This window comes from Diceros bicornis, chromosome 34 (genome assembly GCF_020826845.1).
Source record: "Diceros bicornis minor isolate mBicDic1 chromosome 34, mDicBic1.mat.cur, whole genome shotgun sequence".
Taxonomy (NCBI): Eukaryota; Metazoa; Chordata; class Mammalia; order Perissodactyla; family Rhinocerotidae; genus Diceros; species Diceros bicornis.
The window spans coordinates 37,328,066-37,350,185 of NC_080773.1; the positions used below are offsets into that span (position 1 = coordinate 37,328,066).

The following is a 22,120-nucleotide window of genomic DNA, read 5'->3' on the forward strand; positions in this document are numbered from 1 at the left end:
ATGGAGAACACCTTCCCTGCGGTGTCTAGAGCTCCAGGAACTACATTACCCGGAAGAACCTGCGCCGAGATGAGCCAATGAAAGAGCAGGGTGAAAGCATTTCCGTGCGACTTCAACGAGTCGGCGCGGGACTTCCGGCGTCCTCCTCGAGGGGGCCATTTTGGGTGCTGTGGGTGTGTTCTGGTTCCAGACTGCTGGGTCGAGGCTGAGGTGACGGGACCAAGGAGGCGCGAGGGGAGGCGCCGTCCCCGCTGCACAGGGCGGGTCTGAGGCTCGGCGACGCCGCCCCGGGGACCCGCGCCAGGGCCGGGACAGGACCGCCGTGCCCGGGTCCCCTCCTCTCCCACCCCCGCTCCGCCCCCAGAGTCCGATGGCGGCGGCCGCGCGGAGGGAGCCGGCTCAGGTCAGTGCTCGTGCTCCGCGCCCTCCCCGCCCTCAGCCCAGCCCAGCCCTAGAGCCCCGAGTGCGGGCGCCGCTCACGGGCCTGCAGCCCAGGCCCCGGTGTCCGGGACGGGGAGGCGCTCGTGGGGCCTGTTTCTGAGAGCCGGGGTGACGGGTGTGGGAGAGGGTCCCAGGTGGCGGGCCCGGCGGGGGAGAGGCGTGGAGGGTGACTGAGCCGGGAGGAGTCGGAGACCTGGGGTCCGTGTTGTCTGCAGTGAACAGAGTGTGAGGCGGAGTGTCGCCTGGACTGGAGGCTGAGGGGCTGTTCCTTCAATCCGAGAGTCCTGGGAGCCGTGGAGGGTTGTGAACGGAAGAGGGACACAGCGTGCGTTAGAGTTTAAAAAGTTTTCCAAAAGCTGCTCAGAGAGAGAATAGAGGAGGATGGGGGTGATGAGGACAGTGAGACACAGGGATTTGAGTCCTCGTCCAAGGTCACAGGGCTGGTAGGAGGCAGCTCTGAGAACTGAAACAGAGGTTAGTAAGTGAACCCGAGGTGACCAAGTTCCAGGGTTGGACAGGGATACACGGGAGGCTTGCGCACGTGGAACCCAGCTATGGTTGCCTGCCTCTTCCCACAGGATCTAATACTAGAAAAAGCATTTATGGAACCTACATAAGGAAGGAGAGAGTGCCCCACTCCCTCATTGGTTAGGACACGACCCGTGTGGTGTCTGGGATTGTGGTGTCTTGAGACTCAGCAGGAATACTTGCTGTAATCCCAGCTCTTGAGTGCGGGGACCCTGAGGCTACCCCGAAGCCCTGTGTTCTGAGTGCAGGCCAAGGGTCATAGAGGTGTTCGAATTTCTGGTCGTCAGTATAAACAGGTGTGAAAGTTGATCTCAGGAACAGGTAACAGCATGTACAAATAAATGCTTGGAGGTGTGACTCAGCTGGGAACAGCGTACACAGGTCTCCATTCTTTGGTGAAGAACATAGGTGGGCGTGGGGCGGTCAGTAATGAGGCCTTGATGTGGCTGCCTGAGAAGTTGGGTGTCTGTTTATGGAGATAATGAGAGGTTTGGATAAGAGGAAATCGGTGATCTTACCCAGGTCTTAATAGGCTCCATCTGGCTGCAGAGAAGTGCACAGACTGTGGGGTTAAGGGAGGAGGCAGGGAGCCCAGGAGGAGGTTACTGCTATAAGCCAGATGCGTGTTGATGGACCAGAGTGGTGGCCATGGAGGTGGGAGGAATGTTTGGATTTTGGGTCCATTTTTGAAGAAGGGCCAAGTTGATTTTGGGATGTTGTAGTTGAGGGAGGGCCAGCCCTGCTGGTCCATTAGTTAAGATTTGGCACTCTTATTGCCACCGCCCAGGTTTGTTTCCCAGTCAGGGAACCACACCACGTTTTTGTCAGATGTCATACTGTGGCAGCTGGTTGTTGGTGTAATGCTGAAAGCTATGCCACCAGTACTTCAATACCAGCAGGGTCATTCATGGTGGACAGGTTTCTGCAGAGCTTCCAGATTAAGACAGATGAGGAAGAAGAACCTGGCCACCAATTTCCAAAAGAATTGACTCTGAAAACCCTATGAATGACGATAGGGCATTGTCTGATACAGCTCTGGAAGATGAGAGGATGCCACAGACAAGACTGGGCAGGGTTCTGCTCTGCTGCAGACAGGGTATCTAGGAGTCTGAATCCACTCAATGGCACTAACAGCAACAAAGTTGAGGGAGAGGTTAGAGAAGACTCCAGGGTTTTGGGTTGTAGCCACTGAAGGGATGGGAATTCCATCCAGAGGGATGTGGGAGTTGTCGGTAGGTTTATTTTCTTTGGGAATATCAGAAGTTTTGTTTTGGCCCCGTTAAGAGTCTGAGATGTTTCAGAGAACTGAGTGGAGGCATCAATTGGGCAGCTGGAGACACAGGCCTGGAAATCTGGGGAGGGGGTTGGCATGGAAGCTTTCAAAAGAGTTGGCTGGAGGGCTGGCCTGGTGGCATAGTGGTTGGGTTCGTGCACTCAGCTTTGGCTGCCTGGGGTTCGCAGTTTTGGACCCCAGACACGGACCTAGACACTCCTCATTAAGCCATGTGCCATGTGGTGGCAGCATCCCACATACAAAATAGAGGAAGATTGGCACAGATGTTAGCTCAGGACCAATCTTCCTCACAAAATAAAAGAAAAAGTGGTGGCTATTCTGAGGACCAGGGTGGAGTTGTGGATCACGTTTACGAAGTATAATGCAGGATATGGTGATAATGCTGTTAGCAAGTCAGAAAGACTAGGGTGCATGCTAAGGAATGGTTCTCTTGCTTTGCACCTAGTGGAGGTTCCTGAGTATGAGAAACACAGGTGAGGGAGAGAAGTGGCCATGGAATGGTGTGGGAGAGAGGATGGTCTGGCAGGTGGCCAAGGCTTCCATAGGATGAGTGGGTGTGAGATGACTTCACAGGCAGAGGAGTAATTGAGACAAATTGACAGTGAGACTGGGGCTTCTGCTAATTCCCTACTGTTCACATTCACCGGAATTGTGTGGTGAGCCTTGATGGGGTCTGGGGTGTTTCAGTCTTGCTGGTGGGTAAGATGTGGGGTGAATGTAGTCATTTGTGAGAGTCACTGTGCCTGGCAGGGAGACTGCAAGGGCTGGGGTTTTAAGGAAGATTGAACGGAGAGGGGAGGATTGTGGCTGCAAAGGGGACAGAAAGTGCATCACTGAAGTGGAAGAGGGTCCTGGGGATCTGCAACTCCTATGTGGTTCTGGGTGGCTGATCTTGATCAAGGATCAGAGGCAGGTGGGGAGGCCTTCAAAGCAGCATTTGGGGCTTTCCCTGGCTATGGGATCCATCAAAACTGGGAAGGTACTGGACTGTGTTTGAGTTTGTCAGAACCCTCTGGATGCCGTGTGCCACGTCCATGGGTGAGGGCAGGGAGATGCCTGTATTGTAGGGCAGGGAGGTGGCAGAGCTGTGGGGACTGAAGATGTGAGAGAGATGGAGAGAGGTGGTATCTCCAGAATGATTTGCATTTAAATAGGTAGTGTGAGCTGAGGGCTCCAAGGCCCTGGTAGTGGGGACTCAGGGGTGAAGCATGAGCCCATGTTTAGCTGTGTCTTGTAGGTACAATCTGGGAGATGCAGGGGAATTGCCAGGCAGAAGGGATGGAGCCCTGCCTGCCAGGCCCAGAGCTTGGATAGCATCTGTGTGTCCCCCTGCCTGTTATTGCTGCAGGCTGAACACAGTGAGAAGAGAGAGGTTATCAGTGGCAGCAGGGCCTGGTATCTGCTCTGAGGTGGGGAGCTCTGGAGGAGGAGGAGTGTGGAGTAGATGTGTGAAGTGGTGGATTGTGGGTTCTGAGAGAGAGAAAGTTCATGGTTTCATCTGTCCCCATCTTGACAGGACAGTATGACCTTTGAAGACGTTGCTGTATACTTTTCCTGGGAGGAATGGAGGCTCCTTGATGAAGTTCAGAGGCACTTGTACCAGGATGTGATGCTGGAGAACTTTGCACTCATATCCTCGCTGGGTAAGGCCCTCCTCTCCCCCCGTGACCTGGACTAGGCTCTGTATCCTGCCTCACCCCCTTTCCCTGGGGGGTGCTCTGTCCTTCTTACTGGGGAATGTGGGCACTGCTTGCTTCCCCAGCTTTCTGGGTCCTTGCTGTGTTACTAGGGCTGGGGTGTTTGCACTGCCCTCTTCTCTCCCCTGCAGCCCCAGTACCCTCTGTACTGAACCCTCATAGGGAAGGATTCCAGGTCAGTAGTCTTTCAGTGGGACTAATGGATGGCACCTTGCCTGCCCTCTCCCTGGCTAGTGAACGTGTCCAGCTCCATGACACTTCTGTGTCCTGGGGGTTTGGTGGCTTCATTTAACTGACATTTCCTTGTGCCTGCCTGTGGTTGGAATTGGAGGTATTGTCATGGTCACTAGTTACCTGGGCCATGGGCTGCTTTTCAAGACCCTCTTGCAGGGTTTGTACTGTTTAGTTTAGATCTCTTTTTTTTTGTTTTTTTTCTTTGTTTTGTTCTAGCATTGTCGTTCTAGTAAATGGTATATATTTAAAGGGTACAATGTCATAATTTCATATATGTATACATTATGAAATAACTGCATAATCAAATTAATGAACACTTCCACCACCTCAAATAGTAATTTTTTTTTTGGTAAGAACGCTGAACATATACTCTCCTAGTAAATTTCAAGTGTAAAATACAGTATTATTAAGTGTAGTCACCATGTTGTAATTTAGATCCTCACAACTTAGTCATCTTATAACTGAAGGTTTGTACCTGTCTTTTTGTGAGGAAGATCAGCCCTGAGCTAACATCTGATGCCAATCATCCTCTTGTTGTTTTTGCTGAAGAAGATTGGCCCTGAGCTAACATCCATGCCCGTCTTCCTCTACTTTATATGGGATGCTGCCACAGCATGGCTTGACAAGTGGTGCGTCAGTGTGCATCTAGGATCCAAACCCGCGAACCCCGGGCCACCGCAGCGGAGTGCACGCACTTAACTGCTTGCGCCACTGGGCCAGCCCGGTTTGTACCTTTGAACAACAATTCCCTATTTTGCCCACTTCCCAGGCCCTGGCATACTACTGTCTATGAGTTCAACATTTTTTGTTTGTTTTAGATTCCTCATATAAATGATATCATACAGTGTTTGTCCTTCTCTAACTGGCTTATTTCTCTTAGCATGATGCCTTCCAGATTCATCCATATGGTCACATGGCAGGATTTCCTTTTCTTTTTTTTTTTGCTGAAGAAGATTCACCCTAAGCTAACATCTGTGCCAGTCTTCCTCTCTTTTGTATGGCCACAGCATGGCCACTGACGAGTGGTGTAGGTCCGGGCCAAGGAACCGAACCCAGCCGCCAAAGAAGAGTGTGCCAAACTTAACCATTAGGCCACGGGGCCAGCCCCAGGATGTCCTTTTTTTCTCAAGGCTGAATAATATTCCAGGTGTGTGTGTACATCACACTTTTTTTTCTTCCACGCATTCCTTTAATGGACATTGAAGTTGTTTCCATATCTTGTGTGTTGTGAATAACACTGCAGTGAACATGAGAGGGCAGATTATCTCTTCCACATTCTGATTTCATTTCCTTTGGATTTATACCAAGAAATGGGATTGCTGGATCATATGGTAGTTCTACTTTGAAGTTTTTGAGGAACTTCCATACTCTTTTTCATAATGGCTCTACCAATTTCCAAGTAACCAACAGTGAGCAAGGGCTCCCTTCTCTCCACACCCTTGTCAACACTTATCCCTCCTGTTTTTGATGATAGCCATCCTGAGGTATGAGGTAATATCTCATTGTGCTTTGGATTTACATTTTCTTGATGATTAGTGAGGAAGAGCAATTTTTTATATACCCATTAGCCATTTGTGTATCAAATTTGGAAACATGTCTAATCAAATTTTTTGTCCGTATTTTAATCAGATTGTTCCTTGCTCTTGAGTTGTATGAGTACCTTATATTTTTAAAATATTATCCCCTTGTGAGATCCATGGCTTGTAAATATTTTCTCCCATTCTGTAGGTTGGCTTTTGATTTTGTTGATTGTTTCTTTTGCTGTGCAGAAGCTTTTTAGTTTGATGTAGTTCCACTTGTTAATTTTTGATGTTTTTTTCCTGGACTTTTGGTGTCATATCCAAAATATCATTGCCAAGACCACTGTCTAGTGCCTTATTCTCTGTTTTCTCAAGAGATTTTACATTTTCATGTCTTATATTTAACTCTTTAATCCACTTCGAGTTCATTGTTGTTAGTGGTGGAAGATAGGGCTCCAATTTCATCTTTTTGCATGTGAATGGCCAGGTTTCCCAACACCATTTATTGAAGAGACCATCATTTCCCCATTGTGTGGTCTTGGCGCCCTTGTCAAAGATTAGTTCACCATATATGGATAGGACTTTTTCTGGGTTATTCTGTTACATTCCTCTGTGTGCATGTTTTTATGCCAGTACCACACTGTTTTGATTACTATAGCTTCCTAATGAAGTTTGAAATCAAGAAGTGTGATACCTCCAGCTTTGACCTTCTTACTCAAGATGGCTTTGGCTATTTGATGTCATTAGTGGTTCCATATGCATTTTCGGATTCCTTTGCTATTTTTGTGAAAAATTCCAGTGATTCTGTACGTCACATTGGGGTATATGGGCATTTTCACAATATTAATTCTTCTAAGAACATGGGATGTCTTTCTGTTTGTGTCTTCACTTTCGTCAGTGTCTTATTTTTTTCAGAGTCCAGATCTTTCACCTCCTTGGTTAAATTTATTCGTACATATTTCTTTTAGATGATATTGTCAGGGCGATTGCTCTCTTAATTTCTTATTCAGATATTTCACTGTGAGTGTATAGAAACACAACTGATTTTGGTATATTGATTGTGTATCCTGCAACTTTACAGAAATTGTTTCAGGAAAACTGTGAGAGTTTTTCGGTGGCTTCTAGAGTTTTCTATCTATAAGATCATGTCTTGTGCAAACACAGTTTTACTTCCTCTTTTGTGATTCTGCCTTTTGTTTCTTTTTTTTGCCCAAGTGTTCTGGCTAGGCCTTCCAGAAGTGTGTTGAGTAGAAGTGAGGAGAGTGGGCATCCTTGTCTTGTTCCTGCTTTTAGAGGAAAAGCTTTTAGATTTTAACTGTTGAGTTTGATGTTATTGTGAGCACATCGTATATAGCCTTTGTTATATTGAGTTACCTTTCTCCTGTATCTATTTTCTTGAGAGTTTTTAACATGAAAGTATGCTGTTTTGTTAAATGCTTTTTCTGCATCTATTGAATTTTCATATGATTTTTATCCTTCATTCTGTTAACATGGTGTATCCCGTTTATTGATTTGTGTGTGATGGACCATCCTTGCATCCCAGGGATAAATCCCACTTGATCATAGTGTAAGCTTCTTCCAACATGCTGTTGAATTTGGTTTGCTAGTATTTTGTTGAGGATTTTTCCTTCTATGTTCTTCAAGGATATTGGCCTGTAAGTTAATTTTCTTGTAGTCCATATCTTGCTAGGTATCAGGGTAATGCTGGTCTTGTAAATTCAGTTTGGACATTTTCCTTCCTCTTCATTGTTTTGGAAGAGTTTAGGAAGGATTGACATTAATTCTCCTTAAAATCTTGGGTAATATTGACCAGTGAATCTATCTGGTCCTGGGCTTTTCTTTGTTGGGAGATTTTTGATTAGTGATTCAGTTTTGTTACTCATTATTGGTCTATTCAGATTTACTGTTTCTTTATGATTTAGTCTTGATAGATTGTATTTTTCTAGGAATTTTTCCACTTCTTCTAGTTAATTGAGTTCATCGTATTCTCTTAAGATGTTTGTGTTTCTGCAGTATCAGTTTTTGTCTCCTGTTTCAGTTCTGATTTTATTTATTTGAATCTTCTCTCTCTTCTAAGTTAGTCTAGCTAAACGTTTTTCGATTTTGTTTCTTTTCGAAAAACAACACTTAGCTTTGTTGCTGTTTTCTATTGTTTTACTAACCTGTATTTCTTTTGTCTCTGCTCTGATTGATCTTTGTTCTTTTCCTTTCTTCCCCCAAATTTGGGTGTAGTTTGTTCTTCTGATTCCTTGTGGTGTAAAGTTAGGTTGTTTATTTGAGATTTTTCTTTTTGCTTAAAGTAGGTATTGATTGCCAAAAACTTTACTGTTAAAACTGCTTTTGCTGCTTTTCATAAGTTTTAGCCTGTTTTCTTTCCATTTTTGTTTGTTTCAAGATAATTTTTTTTTTTTTAAGATTTTATTTATTTATTTTCCCCCCAAACCCCAGTAGATAGTTGTATGTCATAGCTGCACATCCTTCTAGTTGCTGTATATGGGACGCGGCCTCAGCATGGCCAGAGAAGCGGTGCGTCGGTGCGTGCCCAGGATTTGAACCTGGGCCGCCAGCAGCGGAGCGCGCACACTTAACCGCTAAGCCACCGGGCCAGCCCAAGATAATTTTATTTTAAATTTTGGTTTTTTCTTTATCCCACTGATTGTTCAGGAGTGTTTTTTTTAACGTCCACATATTCGTGAACTTTATAGCTTTCATTCTGTTCCTGATTTTTAGTTTCACACCTTTGTAGCTGGATAAGATTCTTGACATGATTTCAGTCTTATTTAATCTGTTCAGACTTATTTTGTCACCTAACATATGATCTGTTCTAGAGAACGCTCTGTGTCCACTTGAGAAGAAGGTGTATTCTGCTGTAGTTGGATAGAATGTTCTGTATATGTTTGTTAGGTCCATTTGGTCTGACGTGTAGTTCGAGTCAAATATTTCCTTACTGATTTTCTTTTTCTTTTCTTTTTTACTTGATTTTTTTTAATTTTTAATTTTTAAAAATTTTTTGTTTATTGCAGTAACATTGGTTTATAACATTGTATAAATTTCAGGTGTACATCATTATACTTCTATTTCTGCATCGATTACATCATGTTCACCACCCAAATACTAATTACAACCCATCACCACACACATGTGCTGAATTATCCCTTTCGCCCTCCTCCCTCCTCCCTTCCCCTATGGTAACCACCAATCCAATCTCTGTCTCTGTGTGTTTGTTTATTGTTGTTATTATGTACTAGTTAATGAAGGAAATCATACGGTATTTGACCTTCTCCCTCTGACTTATTTCACTTTGCATAATACCCTCAATGTCCATTCATGTTGTCACAAATGGCTGGATTTCATCGTTTCTTATGGCTGAGTAGTATTCCATTGTGTATATATACCACATCTTCTTTATCCATTCGTCCCTTGATGGGCACTTAGGTTGCTTCCAAGTCTTGGCTATTGTGAATAACACTGCAGTGAACACAGGGGTGCATGTATCTTTACGCATTGGTGTGTTCAAGTTCTTTGGATAAATACCCAGCAGTGGAATAGCTGGATCATATGGTAGTTCTATCCTTGATTTTTTGAGGAATCTCCATACTGTTTTCCATAGTGGCTGCACCAGTTTGCACTCCCACCAGCAGTGTATGAGAGTTCCCTTCTCTCCACATCCTCTCCAACACTTGTTTCCTGTCTTGTTAATTATAGCCATTCTGATGGGCGTGAGGTGATATCTCATTGTAGTTTTGATTTGCATTTCCCTGATAGTTAATGATTTTGAACATCTTTTCATGTGCCTGTTGGCCATCTGTATATCTTTGGAGAAATGTCTGTTCAGGTCTTTTGCCCATTTTTTAATTGGGTTGGTAGTTTTTTTGTTGTTGAGATGCATGAGTTCTTTATATATTTTGGAGATTAACCTCTTATCAGATGTATGGTTTGCAAAGATCTTCTCCCCATTGTTAGGTTGTCTTTTCATTTTGTTGATGGTTTTCTTTGCTGTGCAGAAGCTTTTTAGTCTGATGTAGTCCCATTTGTTTATTTTTTCTGTTGTTTCTCTTGCCTGGTCAGACATGGTGCTTGAAAATATGTTGCTAAGACCAATGTCAAAGAGCGTACTGCCTATGTTTTCTTCTAGAAGTTTCATAGTTTCAGGTCTTACATTCACGTCTTTAATCCATTTGGAGTTAATTTTTCTGTATGGTGTAAGGTAAGGGTCTACTTTCACTTTTTTGCATGTGGCTGTCCAGTTTTCCCAACACCATTTGTTGAAGAGACTTTGTTTTCTCCATTGTATGTTCTTGGCTCCTTTGTTGAAGATTAGCTGTCCATAGATGTGTGGATTTATTTCTGGGCTTTCGATTCTATTCCATTGATCTCTGTGTCTGTTTTTTTGCCAGTACCATGCTGTTTTGGTTACTGTAGCTTTGTAGTATATTTTGAAATCAGGGAGTGTGATACCTCCAGCTTTGTTCTTTTTTCTCAGGATTCCTTTAGCTATTCTGGGTGTTTTGTTGTTCCATATAAATTTTAGGATTCTTTGTTCTATTTCTGTGAAAAATGTTGTTGGAACTTTGATAGGGATTGCATTGAATCTATAGATTGCTTTAGGAAGTATGGACATCTTAACTATGTTAATTCTTCCAATCCAAGAGCACGGAATATCTTTCCATTTCTTTGTGTCTTCTTCAGTTTCTTTCAGCAATGTTTTATAGTTTTCTGTGTACAGCTCTTTCACCTCTTTGGTTAAGTTTATTTCTCGGTATTTTATTCTTTTTGTTGCAATTGTAAATGGGATGGTATTCTTAATTTCTCTTTCTGCTACTTCGTTGTTAGTGTATAGAAATGCAACTGATTTTTGTATGTTGATTTTGTACGCTGCAACTTTACCATATTCGTTTATTACTTCTAAAAGTCTTCTGGTGGATTCTTTAGGGTTTTCTGTATATAAAATCATGTCATCTGCAAATAGTGACATTTTCACTTCTTTCTTTCCAATTTGGATCCCTTTTATTTCTTTCTCTTGCCTGATTGCTCTGGCTAGGACTTCCAGTACTATGTTAAATAGGAGTGGTGACAGTGGGCATCCTTGTCTGGTTCCTGTTCTTAGAGGGATAGCTTTCAGTTTTTCACCATTGAGGATGATATTAGCTATGGGTTTCTCATATATGATCTTTATTATGTTGAGGTACTTTCCTTCTATACCCATTTTTTTCAGAGTTTTTATCATAAATGGATGCTGTATCTTGTCAAATGCTTTCTTTGCATCTATTGAGATGATCATGTGATTTTTATTCTTCATTTTATTAATGTGGTGTATCACGTTGATTGATTTGCGAATGTTAAACCATCCCTGCATACCTGGAATAAATCCCACTTGATCATAGTGTATAATCTTTTTAACATATTGTTGTATGTGATTTGCTAGTATTTTGTTGAGGATTTTTGCATCGATGTTCATCAGTGATATTGGCCTGTAATTTTCTTTTTTTGTGTTGTCTTTGTCTGGTTTTGGTATCAGGGTAATGTCGGCTTCGTAGAGTCTGTTAGGGAGCTTCCCTCCCTCCTCAATTTTTTGGAAGAGTTTGAGAAGGATAGGTATTAAGTCTTCTTTGAATGTTTGGTAGAATTCACCAGGCAAGCCGTCTGGTCTTGGACTTTTATTTTTGGAGAGGTTTTTGATTACTGTTTCAATCTCCTTACTGGTGATTGGTCTATTCAAATTCTCTACTTCTTGATCCAGTTTTGGAAGGTTGTATGGTTCTAAGAATTTATCCATTTCTTCCAGATTGTTGAATTGGTTGGCATATAGCTTTTCATTGTAGTCTCTTATAATCTTTTGTATTTCTGAGGTGTCTGTTGTAATTTCTCCTTTTTCATTTCTGATTTTACTTATTTGTGCCTTTTCTCTTTTTTTCTTGGTGAGTTTAGCTAAAGGTTTGTCAATTTTGTTTATCTTTTCAAAGAACCAGCTCTTGGTTTTATTAATTTTTTCTATTTTTTTTTAGTCTCTATTTCATTTATTTCTGCTCTGATTTTTATTATTTCCTTTCTTCTACTGATTTGGGGCTTTGTTTGTTCTTCTTTTTCCAGTTCTTTTAGGTGCATTATTAGATTGTTTAATTGAGATTTTACTTGTTTGTTGAGATAGGCCTGTATTGCTATAAACTTCCCCCTTAGAAGCGCTTTTGCTGTATCCCATAAATTCTGGCATGTCGTATTTTCATTTTCATTTGTCTCCAGGTATTTTTTTTTATTTCTTCTTTGATTTTTTCGTTGACCCAGTCGTTGTTCAGTAGCATTTTGTTTAATCTCCACGTATTTGTGGCTTTTCTGATTTTCTTCATATAGTTGATTTCTAGTTTCGTACCACTGTGGTCAGAAAAGATGCTTGGTATTATTTCAATCTTCTTAAATTTATGGAGACTTGTTTTGTGACCTAATATGTGATCAATCCTGGAGAATGTTGTATGTGCATTTGAAAAGAACGTGTATTCTTCGATTTTTAGATGGAATGATCTGTATATATCTACTAGGTCCATCTGTTGTAGTGTGTCATTTAAGGCCACTGTTTCGCTATTGATCTTCTGTTTGGATGATCTGTTGGTGTAAGTGGAGTGTTAAAGTCCCCTATTATTATTGTGTTACTGTCTATTTCTGTTTTTATGTCTGTTAATAATTGCTTTATATATTTAGGTGCACCTACATTGGGGGCGTAGGTATTTACAAGTGTCATATCCTCTTGTTTGATTGTTCCCTTGATCATTATGTAATGCCCTTCTTTGTCTTTTTTTACAGTTTTTGTTTTAAAGTCTATTTTGTCTGATATGAGTACTGCTACCCCAGCTTTCTTTTCATTGCCATTTGCACGGAGTATCTTTTTCCATCTCTTCACTTTCAGTTTGTGAGTGTCTTTAGGTCTGAAGTGTGTCTCTTGTATACAGCATATATATGGGTCTTGTTTTTTTATCCAGTCAGCCACCCTATGCCTTTTAATTGGAGCATTTAGTCCATTGACGTTTAAAGTAGCCATTGATAAGTATGTACTTACTGCCATTTTTTAACTTTTTTTTTCTCAGTGTTTTAGTAGTCCTTCTCTGTTCCTTTCTTCTTCTATGCAGAATTGATGGTCTCTTTAGTTTGACCTCTGTCTGAAAGCTCTGCTCTTTAACTCCCCTCCTCCCTCCTCTTATGTTTTTGATATCATATCTAATCTCTTTTTTGTGCATTTGTATCCATTGCCCTCTTATCATGGAAATAGATAATTTTTCCTATTTGTGGTCTTCTCTTTTCCCCTTAAATCAGTCCTTTTAACATTTCTTGTAGCACTGGTTTCTTGGTGACAAACTCCTTTAATTTTTGCTTGTCTGGGAAATTTTTGATCTCTCCTTCCATTTTGAATGATAACCTTGCTGGGTAGAGTATTCTTGGCTGTAAGTTTTTTCCTTTAAGCACTTTAAATATATTGTGCCACTCTCCTCTAGCCTGTAAGGTTTCTGCTGAGAAGTCAGCTGATAGCCTTATGGGGTTTCCTTTGTATGTAACTTGACTTTTTCTTGCGGCTTTTAGGATTCTCTCTTTATCTTTAATTCTGGGCATTTTGATTATGATGCGTCTTGGTGTGGGCCTCTTTGGGTTTATCTTGTTTGGGGCTCTCTGTGCTTCCTGTACCTGGATGTCTGCCTCCTTCTTCAGGTTAGGGAATTTTTCATCTATTATTTCTTGAAATAGAGTCTCTGCCCCTTTGTCTCGCTCTCCTCCTTCCAGGACACCTATAACACAGATGTTAGTGTGCTTGATGTTGTCCCAGAGGTCCCTTAGACTGTCCTCACTCTTTTTAATTCTTTTCTCTTTTACCTGTTCAGCTTGGATAATTTCTTCTAGTCTTTCGTCCAGCTCACAGATTCGTTCTTCTGTATCCTCTACTCTGCTTTTGAGTCCCTCTAGTGAATTTTTCATTTCCAGTATTGTATTCTTCATTTCTGATTGGTTCTTTTTTATATCTTCCATTTCTTTGTTGACATTCTCACTGAGTTCATCTATTCTTCTCCCCAGATCAGTGAGCATCCTTAACACTCTTAGTTTGAACTCTCTGTCAGGTAGGTTGCTCATTTCTGTTTCACTTAGTTCTTTTTCTGAGGTTTTGTCTGTTCCCTTACTTGGAATGTATTCCTTTGCTTCCTCATTTTGCCTCTTTCCCTGTGCTTGTGTCTACGTATTAGGTAGGTCAGCTACATCTCCTGCTCTTAGATAGGTGATCTTATGTAAGTGATGGCTTAGGAGGCCTGCAGTGTGCTTCCCTCAGTTCTCAATGTTCCAGGGATGACCCCTATGTTGGCTATGTGTGTCCTTCTGTTGTGGCCTGTTTGCTCTCCCTGTAGGCGCCCAGGGAGGCTGAGTTATGCTCCTGGCCAGCTGTTGTAATGCTCAGCTGCTTGTAGTTGTTGTGGGCTCTTCAGTCTCTTTATCAGGTGTGGGGAGCCCCAGCACAGTTGGCTGCAAGTTCTAATACCACATTTGTGTTGCAGTATTTCTTTTAAGTGAGTAGGCCCCCAGCGTGGCAGGTTGTTAGGCTCAGGGGCTTACAAATGCTATAAGCCTGCAGCCTTTAGGTCCCTTGTCAGCTCTCTGAGGATTGCAGCTGGGTGGGGCTGGCCTCAGGCACGGGAGCACCCCATTGTTTCAGGCTTCAGAAGGTGGGGCAAACCCCCTATGTGGGTCTTTGAGAAGCACAAGTCTTCTGCAGCTGACAAGTCCTGCTGCCCACAGGTCCACACACACAGTCAACTCAGTCCTGCCCCAGGTGCGCTCCCCGACCTCCTGAAGTGGACCCAGTCTCTCCACGGCGGGAGCCCCACACACTCCACCACCGTCCCATACTCTCCACCTGCTCATTGTGCACGCCCTGCCCCACTGAAGTGGGCTCAGTTGCCAGGCTGCAGAGAATCCAGTCACCAATCTATGCAGGCCCACAAGTTGCCTGAGGGCTTGTTGTTGAGTGTGGCCAGTCTCTAGGGTGGGCTGCCTGCCCTGGCTGAGCTGGATTAAATCAGTGTTCTAGTGAGTGGGGCAGACCCTGGGCTAGCAGGCCTCAGGGAGAACTCCAATGGTGCCTGTGTCAGCAAGCCCACACCAGGCCACAACAATGGCCGCTGCCAATGTCCCAGTCCCTGGAGAGGTCTCACCTCTCACTGCAATGCACTCAGAGCCTATCAGGTGAGTCTCTTTTCACCAAAGTACTGGGCACCTTTCTTTCTGGTGATTCTAGGTTGCTTTCTGAAACAGGTGAGTTTGCACGTGGGCCCTTTAAGAGCCGGTTTTAATTTCTTTGTGAACCAGCTTTTCTGGTGGTACTCCCCAATGTTTTAATAGCGGGGAGAGTCAGATATTATGTTACCTGTCTCAATTGTGCTGGGTCCACAGAATGCCCACAGCAGGAGCACTCCCCGGCTCAGGGCCCCAGTCCTCCAGGGAGGGCTGTGTACCTTTGGGCTGCCCCTGGGTGGCTGTGAAGCTGGCGGCTTGTGAAGGTGGCGTTTTTCCTTTCCAGAAGGGAGTTTCTGCTTCTTCCACCTCAATTAGGATGGTCCTTTGTTGCAGGAGTTCCTCTTATCTAGTTTTCAGTTCTCTCTCAGGGGTAATTTTTCCACGAGTAGTTGTAAATTGGCTGTGTCCTCGGGAGGAGGTGAGTTCAGAGTCTGCTTACGCTGCCATCTTGACCTCTCTCTCACTCTTATTGATTTTCTGTCTGGATGATCTAGCCATTCTAGAAAGTTGTATGTTGAGTCTACTATTAGTATTTTGTTGGTGTCTTTTCTACCTTCCATATGTTAATACTTAATAGGTTTAGGTGCTCTGATGTTGGGTGTATGTATACTTATAATTGTTGTATTCTCTAGATGGATTGACTCGTTTATCATTATATAGTGACATTCTTTGTTTTCTATGACAGGTTTTGAGTTAAAGTCTTATAAGCTACTCTCCCTTATTTTCCATTTGCGTGGAATAATTTTTTGGATTCCCTCACTTTCAGCTTATTTGTGTCCTTAGAACTAAAATGTATTTGTTATAGGCACCATGTAATGGGGTCTTGTTTTGTTTATCTGCTCATCTGGTGTGTGTCTTGTTTGGAGAATTTTGTAAGGACTTGTCAATGGCCATCTTGTTAATTGTTTTCTGGCTCTTTTATAGTCTCTTTTTCCTCTCTCGCTCTCTTCCACTGTGATTTGATGGTTTTCTATAGTGGTGTGCTCTGATTCCTTTTTCTTTTATCTATTGTAGGTTTTTGCTTTGTGGTTACCATAAGGTTTCGTAAAGCATCTTAAAACAGCCTGTTTTGAGCTGATAGCAACTTAACATCAATCACATAAAAAGTACTCTTTTAGTATGCCACTGCCTGCATTTTATCTTTTTGATGTCACATTTTATATCTTTTTATATTGTGTAACCATTAAGAAGTTATTGTGGCTATGGTTATTTTTAATACTCTCGTCTTTTATCCTTTAAGATAAAAGGATATTTTATCTTGAAGGATAAAATATATACTTCCTTTTATCAGTGTGCTTTGTATTTTCGTATGTTTTCTGATTAATGTCTTTTCATTTCAGCTTGAAGAACTTAGCATTTCTGGTAAGGCAGGTTGAGTGGTGATGAACTCCCTCAGTTTGTTTGTCTAGGAATGTCTTTATCTCTCCTTCATTTCTGAAGGACAGCTTTGGTGGATAAAGCATTCGTGTTTGGCAGTTTTTTTCCATCAGCATTTTCAATTTATTTCACTCTCTTCTGGCCAGCCCAGTTTCTGGTGTTGTATCTGCTTGCGGCCTTATGGGGGTTCCCATGTATGCGATGAGTTTCTTTTCTCTTTCTGTTTTCAAAATTCTTTTTGTCTTTGATTTTTGGTAGTTTTATTATAATGTGTTTTGGTGAAGACCTCTTTGGATTGAATCTGTATGGGCACCTGTGAGCATCATGTACCTGGATTTCCACATCCTTCTGATTTTGGAAGTTTTCAGCCATTATTTATTTATTTATTTTTTGAGGAAGATTAGCCCTGAGCTAACATCTATTGCCAATCCTCCTCTTTTTTTTAGCTGAGAAAGATTGGCCCTGGCGTAACATCTGTGCCCATCTTCCTCTACTTTATATGGGATGCTGCCACAGCATGGCTTGGTAAGTGGTGTGTTGGTCCACACCCGGATACGAACCTGTGAACCCTGGGCTGCCAAAGCGGAGCGCACGAACTTAACCGCTATGCCGCCAGGCCAGCTCTAGCTGTTATTTCTTTAAATAAGCTTTCTGCCCCTTTCTGCCTCATTTGTCCTTTCAGCACTCCCATAATGCAAATGTTATTTCCCTTAATGGCATCCCATAATTTACATAGTCTTTCTTTTGTTTTTTTTTTTCTCTGACCGGATGATTTGAAATTACCTGATTTGAGGTCACACATATTTCACCTGTTTGATCAAGATTGCTGTTGATACTCTTTATTGTATTTTTCATTTCATTTATTGTATTTTTCAGTTGCAGAATTTCTTTTGTCTTTTTTTCTCTCTCTCTCTGAACTGCTTCACTTGTTCATATATGTTTTCCTGATTTCACTGATTTGCCTGTGTTTTATTGGATCTAGGTGAGCTTCCTTAAAACAATTTTTTTGAATTCTTTGTCCAGCAGTTTGTGGATCTGTGTTTCTTTGGTTTCCCTTGCTGGAAACTTATTGTGCCCCATTGGGGATGTCATATTTTCTTCATTTCTCATGTTCCTTATAGCCTTTTGTTGATAGCTCCATATTTGGTAAATCAGTCATCTTTTCCCACCTTTAGTGGCTGGTTTGGTGGGGAAAGACCTTTACCTTGTGTTAGTTGCAAAGTCACCAGCCTGGTGGGTTGTGATGCTTTTGGCTCTAGGGAGGAAGCAGCCACATAATCACTGTGCAGCTCCATCAGCTGAGATCTGGGGTGACAAAGATTGTAGGGATTCTCAGTAGCCAAGGCTGCAAGGTGAACTCACAGGTACCTGGACCTTGTGAGGCTGGGGAGGGTGTGATGTCTCCAGATCTGTGTTCAGATCATACCAGGAACGTTTCTCATTTAATCAGTGTTTTGTTGTCATTGCCAGTGCCACACCACATTTCTACTTTTCCTTCTCCATGGTTGGTACTTTGTCTTCTAGTCAGTTTTACTACGTTTTTCTACTCTGACTTTTTAACCCAGGGAGAATCTCGACCTCTGTGTACTTCATATCTCACCCATTTCTTTCATACCCCTTCCTCTACTGCTCTGCAACATTTGTGTACATGTGCTGTGAAGTGTGCACGTATTTTACATTGGCCTTCAACAGCAGCCACTCTATTGCAGTTGTTTTTTCTTGGGTTTGGACACGTGCTTTTACATAACCTCATGTCACCAGCAGTAAAGGTCCTGCAGGAGTCCTTTTGCAGAGAAAATTTTAAAATATGCCTCTCAAGTTCTTCCTATTCTGATGTTCACTTTTTATTCTGTTCATTTATTCTTACGTTCATCACTGGTGAGGTATCCGCCATTCTTTTGCCTTAGGGGCCCAGTGATGCCCAGTAGCCACTTCCCCGACCGGATTCCAACTCCCTTCTCTGGAGAAGACCACTTCCTAAACGTTACAGATGCATATTTGTGATGGGGTTTCCCCCTCTGTCTTAAGTCAACATGTACTTCACCAGGGTATCTTTGCATTCAGGCTGCTGGAGTGGAGCAGAGGATGCAGAGGCTCCCTTTGAACACAGCATTTCTGTAGGTGTGTCACAGACCAGGACTCCCAAGGCAGGTCTGAAAAAAAGTTATTTCACCTGGGAAGAATACAACAAAGCCTTCAGCCTGAAACACACACTTGTTCAGGACCAGGGTGTCCACACTGGAAGACAGTGTTTTGTGTGCTGTGAATGTGGAAAAGCATTCAGGTACAAATCCTCATTTGTTGTGCACCAGAGAGTCCATGCTGGAGGAAAGCTTCATGTATGTGGAGAATGTGGCAAGTCTTTTAGGCGGAGCTCAACCCTCAGTCAGCATCGAAGAATTCATTCTGGCGCAAGACAGTGCAAGTGCAGCAAATGTGGGAAATCCTTTAACCAAAAATCTGTCCTCATTTATCCGTGGAGAAGTCACACTGGAGAAAATTGTCATTTGTGCTGTGAATGTACACAGTCTTTTCGCCGTAAATCCATCCTTATTCGACAACGAACAGTTAACACTGGAGAAAGGCGTTATGAGTGTACTCAGTGTTGGAAATCATTTAGAAGAAAATTTTACCTTATTGTACACTGGCAAGTTCACACTGGAGAAAGCCCTTATGAATGCAGCAAATGTGGGAAATTTTTTACCAACAGCTTAGTACTTGTTCTCCACCAGAGAGTACATACAGGAGAAAGGCCTTTTCAGTGCAGTAAATGTGGGAAATCATTTAACAGTAGCTCCATACTCATTCTACACCGTAGAGTACACACAGGAAAAAGGCCTTATGAGTGTAGTGACTGTTGGAAATCTTTTAGCCATCCATTTTACCTCACTCAACACCAGAGAGTTCATAGTGAAAAAGGGTCTTTTGAGTGTTGTCAATGTGGGAAATCTTTTATCACTCGTCCTGGCCTCCGTTATCATCAGAGAGTTCACACTGGAGAAAGGCCTTATCAGTGTAGTGAATGTGGAGAATGTTTTATTTCTACCTCACGACTCCATTATCATCAGAAGTTTCACACTGGAGAAAGGGCTCATCAGTGCAGTGAATGTGGGAAGTCTTTTTCATCTGGTTCCAAACTCGGTAATCATCAGAGAGTTCACACAGGAGAAAGACCTTATGAGTGCAGTGATTGTGGGAAATCCTTTATCCAAAGATGCCATCTTGTTAGACATCAGCGAGTTCACACAGGAGATAGGCCTTATGAGTGCAGTGAATGTGGAAAATCCTTTATCCGAAGATCCAAACTTCTTATACACCAGCGAGTTCACAGAGGAGAGAGGCCTTATGAGTGCAGTGAATGTGGGAAATCTTTCACCCTTAGGAGCACCCTTCGTGATCATCAGAGAGTTCACACTGGAGAAAGGCCTTATGAGTGCAGTGATTGTGGGAAATCCTTTATCATAAGATTCAATCTTGTTGTGCACCGGAGAGTTCACACAGGAGAGAGGCCATATGTGTGCAGTGAATGTGGGAAATCTTTTAGCATTAGGAGCACCCTTCGTGATCATCAGAGAGTTCACACTGGAGAAAAGCCTTATGAGTGCAGTGAATGTGGGAAATCCTTTAGAGTAAATTCTCATCTCATTCAACATTGGAGATTTCACACTGGAGAAAAGCCTTATAGGTGTAATGACTGTGGGAAATCTTTCTCGTCTCCCTCGAGCCTTCGTTGTCATCAAAGTATTCACACCGGGTTAAGGCCTTATGAGTGTATCGACTGTGGGAAGTCATATGCCAATAGCTCAACACTTATTCGACACCGGACAATTCACACAGGAGAAAGGCCTTATAAGTGTGGTGAATGTGGGAAATCTTTCAGGCGTAGTTCACATTTCAATGAACACCAGAGAGTTCATACTGGAGAAAGAGATTATGAGTGCACTGAATGTGGAAAATTGTTTAGGGATGTTTCCCAACTCAAAAAACACCAAAGAATTCACACTGGAGAAAGGCCTTTTGAGTGTAGTGAATGTGGGAAGTCTTATACCAATAGCTCAACACTTACTCAACACCGGAGAATTCACACAGGAGAAAGGCCTTATGAGTGCAGGGAATGTGGGAAATCCTTCATGAGTAGTTCACATTACAATCAACACCAGAGAGTTCACACAGGAGAAAGGCCTTATAAGTGCAGCGAATGTGGGAAATCATTCATGAGTAGTTCACATTACAATCGACACCGGAGAGTTCACACAGGAGAAAGGCCTTATAAGTGCAGTGAATGTGGGAAATCGTTCATGAGTAGTTCACATTACAATCGACACCAGAGAGTTCACACTGCAGAGAGGCCTTTTGAGTGCACTGAATGTGGGAAGTCATTTAGGTACAGTTCCCAATTCAGTAAACACCAGAGAGTCCACATTGGGTAAAGGCCTTAAGAGTGAAGCAAATGTGGGAAATTCTTTAGCTAAAGTATTATGTTCCTTCTAAATCAATAGTTCACAGTGCACCGTGTGCAATGAATGTGGAATATGTTTTCCAAAAACTCCAGTCTCATCGAATACAGGAAAATTCACAATGTAGGACATCCTTATGCTGTACCAAATGTCATAAATCATTTTAAATTTAACCCTTTTAATAACTTTGTTGTGCTATTTCAGTGTTTTTTTTTTTTTTTATTGCATTTTCCTAAGGATTTTTGATAAGCAGGTTTTCAGATGTTTATTTGCTCTCTGTGTTTTTGGTAAAATGTCTGTCGATATCTTTTGTCTGTTCTTTTATGAACTTTGGTTATTTTCCTTTTGTTTGATGAATAGGACAGTGAAGCAACAAAGATGTATGTTGGAATTTCACTCATTCTCAAATACGTGCATGACTTCCTCTTTTAATGGAATAGTTTTCAATACTGGAAGAATATATTCTAATTTTTAAAAATATCTTTTGTGCTATGCACAATGTAATGGACATATACACCATATTTTTTACATTAATCTGCATTGTTAACATATTCTCCATCTGTTTCTTAAGTCTAGACATTCAATAATAAAATAATGTCTTGCCTTGCCTTGTAGTATTTGTTCATTTTCCTGACTTATCATTGGTGGGTTGGAACAGATGGACCAGATGGCATCAAGATGGATTGGGTGTTCAAAGCCCTGTGGGGAGGGAACAAGGACATTGATCAGACACCCCATGTGACCAGAGTTTGAATCTCGAATCCCTATCCATCACTGGAGCTTATTGACAATGACTCTCTTCTAAGCCTCAGTTTACTCCTGTATAAAATGGAGGTTAGGGATGACCTTGCACCTGGGCCGTTGGAAGAGGTGAATAGCCAAGGTGCCCATTCACTTCGCACCGGCTACACCTGTCTCCACCTGTGTGCAATGATGATTCCGAGACAAGGCACCCCTCCATCCCTGCAGGCAGGAGGGGGCTGTGGGGTACTGAAGTCTCAGCGTGGGTTCCCCACCAGGAAATGTCTGAGCCACTAGAGCTCCTGAAGGCTCAGTTGACTGTGATGTCAGCAGGTGATGATAGCATTTACCTTGGTCTCTGTGAGGATTTATAAAAGTAACAAACCACATTGAGTTCTTACTTGTTTTTTGAGTTGTTTTCTTTTTAATTCTCACAACATGAGGAAGTGGGGACTATTACTGTATTGCTGTGGAAATTCAGGATCAGAGAAATGAAGTGAGTTCTCCTGGTTCACACAGTGGACAAGTGTCAGATTAAAGAGGCTGGATTCATACCACTGAGTCTAG

At 42.5% G+C, this 22,120-nt stretch overlaps 2 protein-coding genes across 2 annotated transcripts in view; both read left to right on the forward strand.

Annotated features, from left to right (window-relative positions):
• Nucleotides 1-353: 353 nt before the first annotated feature.
• LOC131397542 (zinc finger protein 345-like) lies at nt 354-21,415 on the forward strand. The gene is made up of 3 exons (XM_058530619.1): nt 354-403; nt 3,780-3,906; nt 18,420-21,415. The coding sequence occupies exons 1-3, from the start codon at nt 371-373 to the stop codon at nt 20,783-20,785; spliced, it is 2,526 nt and encodes an 841-aa protein (XP_058386602.1). The 5' UTR covers nt 354-370; the 3' UTR covers nt 20,786-21,415.
• The window catches only part of LOC131397538 (zinc finger protein 814-like), a 47,701-nt gene continuing 29,423 nt past the window's right edge, over nt 3,843-22,120 (forward strand). The window contains exon 1 of the mRNA XM_058530586.1: nt 3,843-3,906. The gene's annotated coding sequence lies outside the window, so the exon portion shown is untranslated. The remainder of the gene's footprint in view (nt 3,907-22,120) is intronic.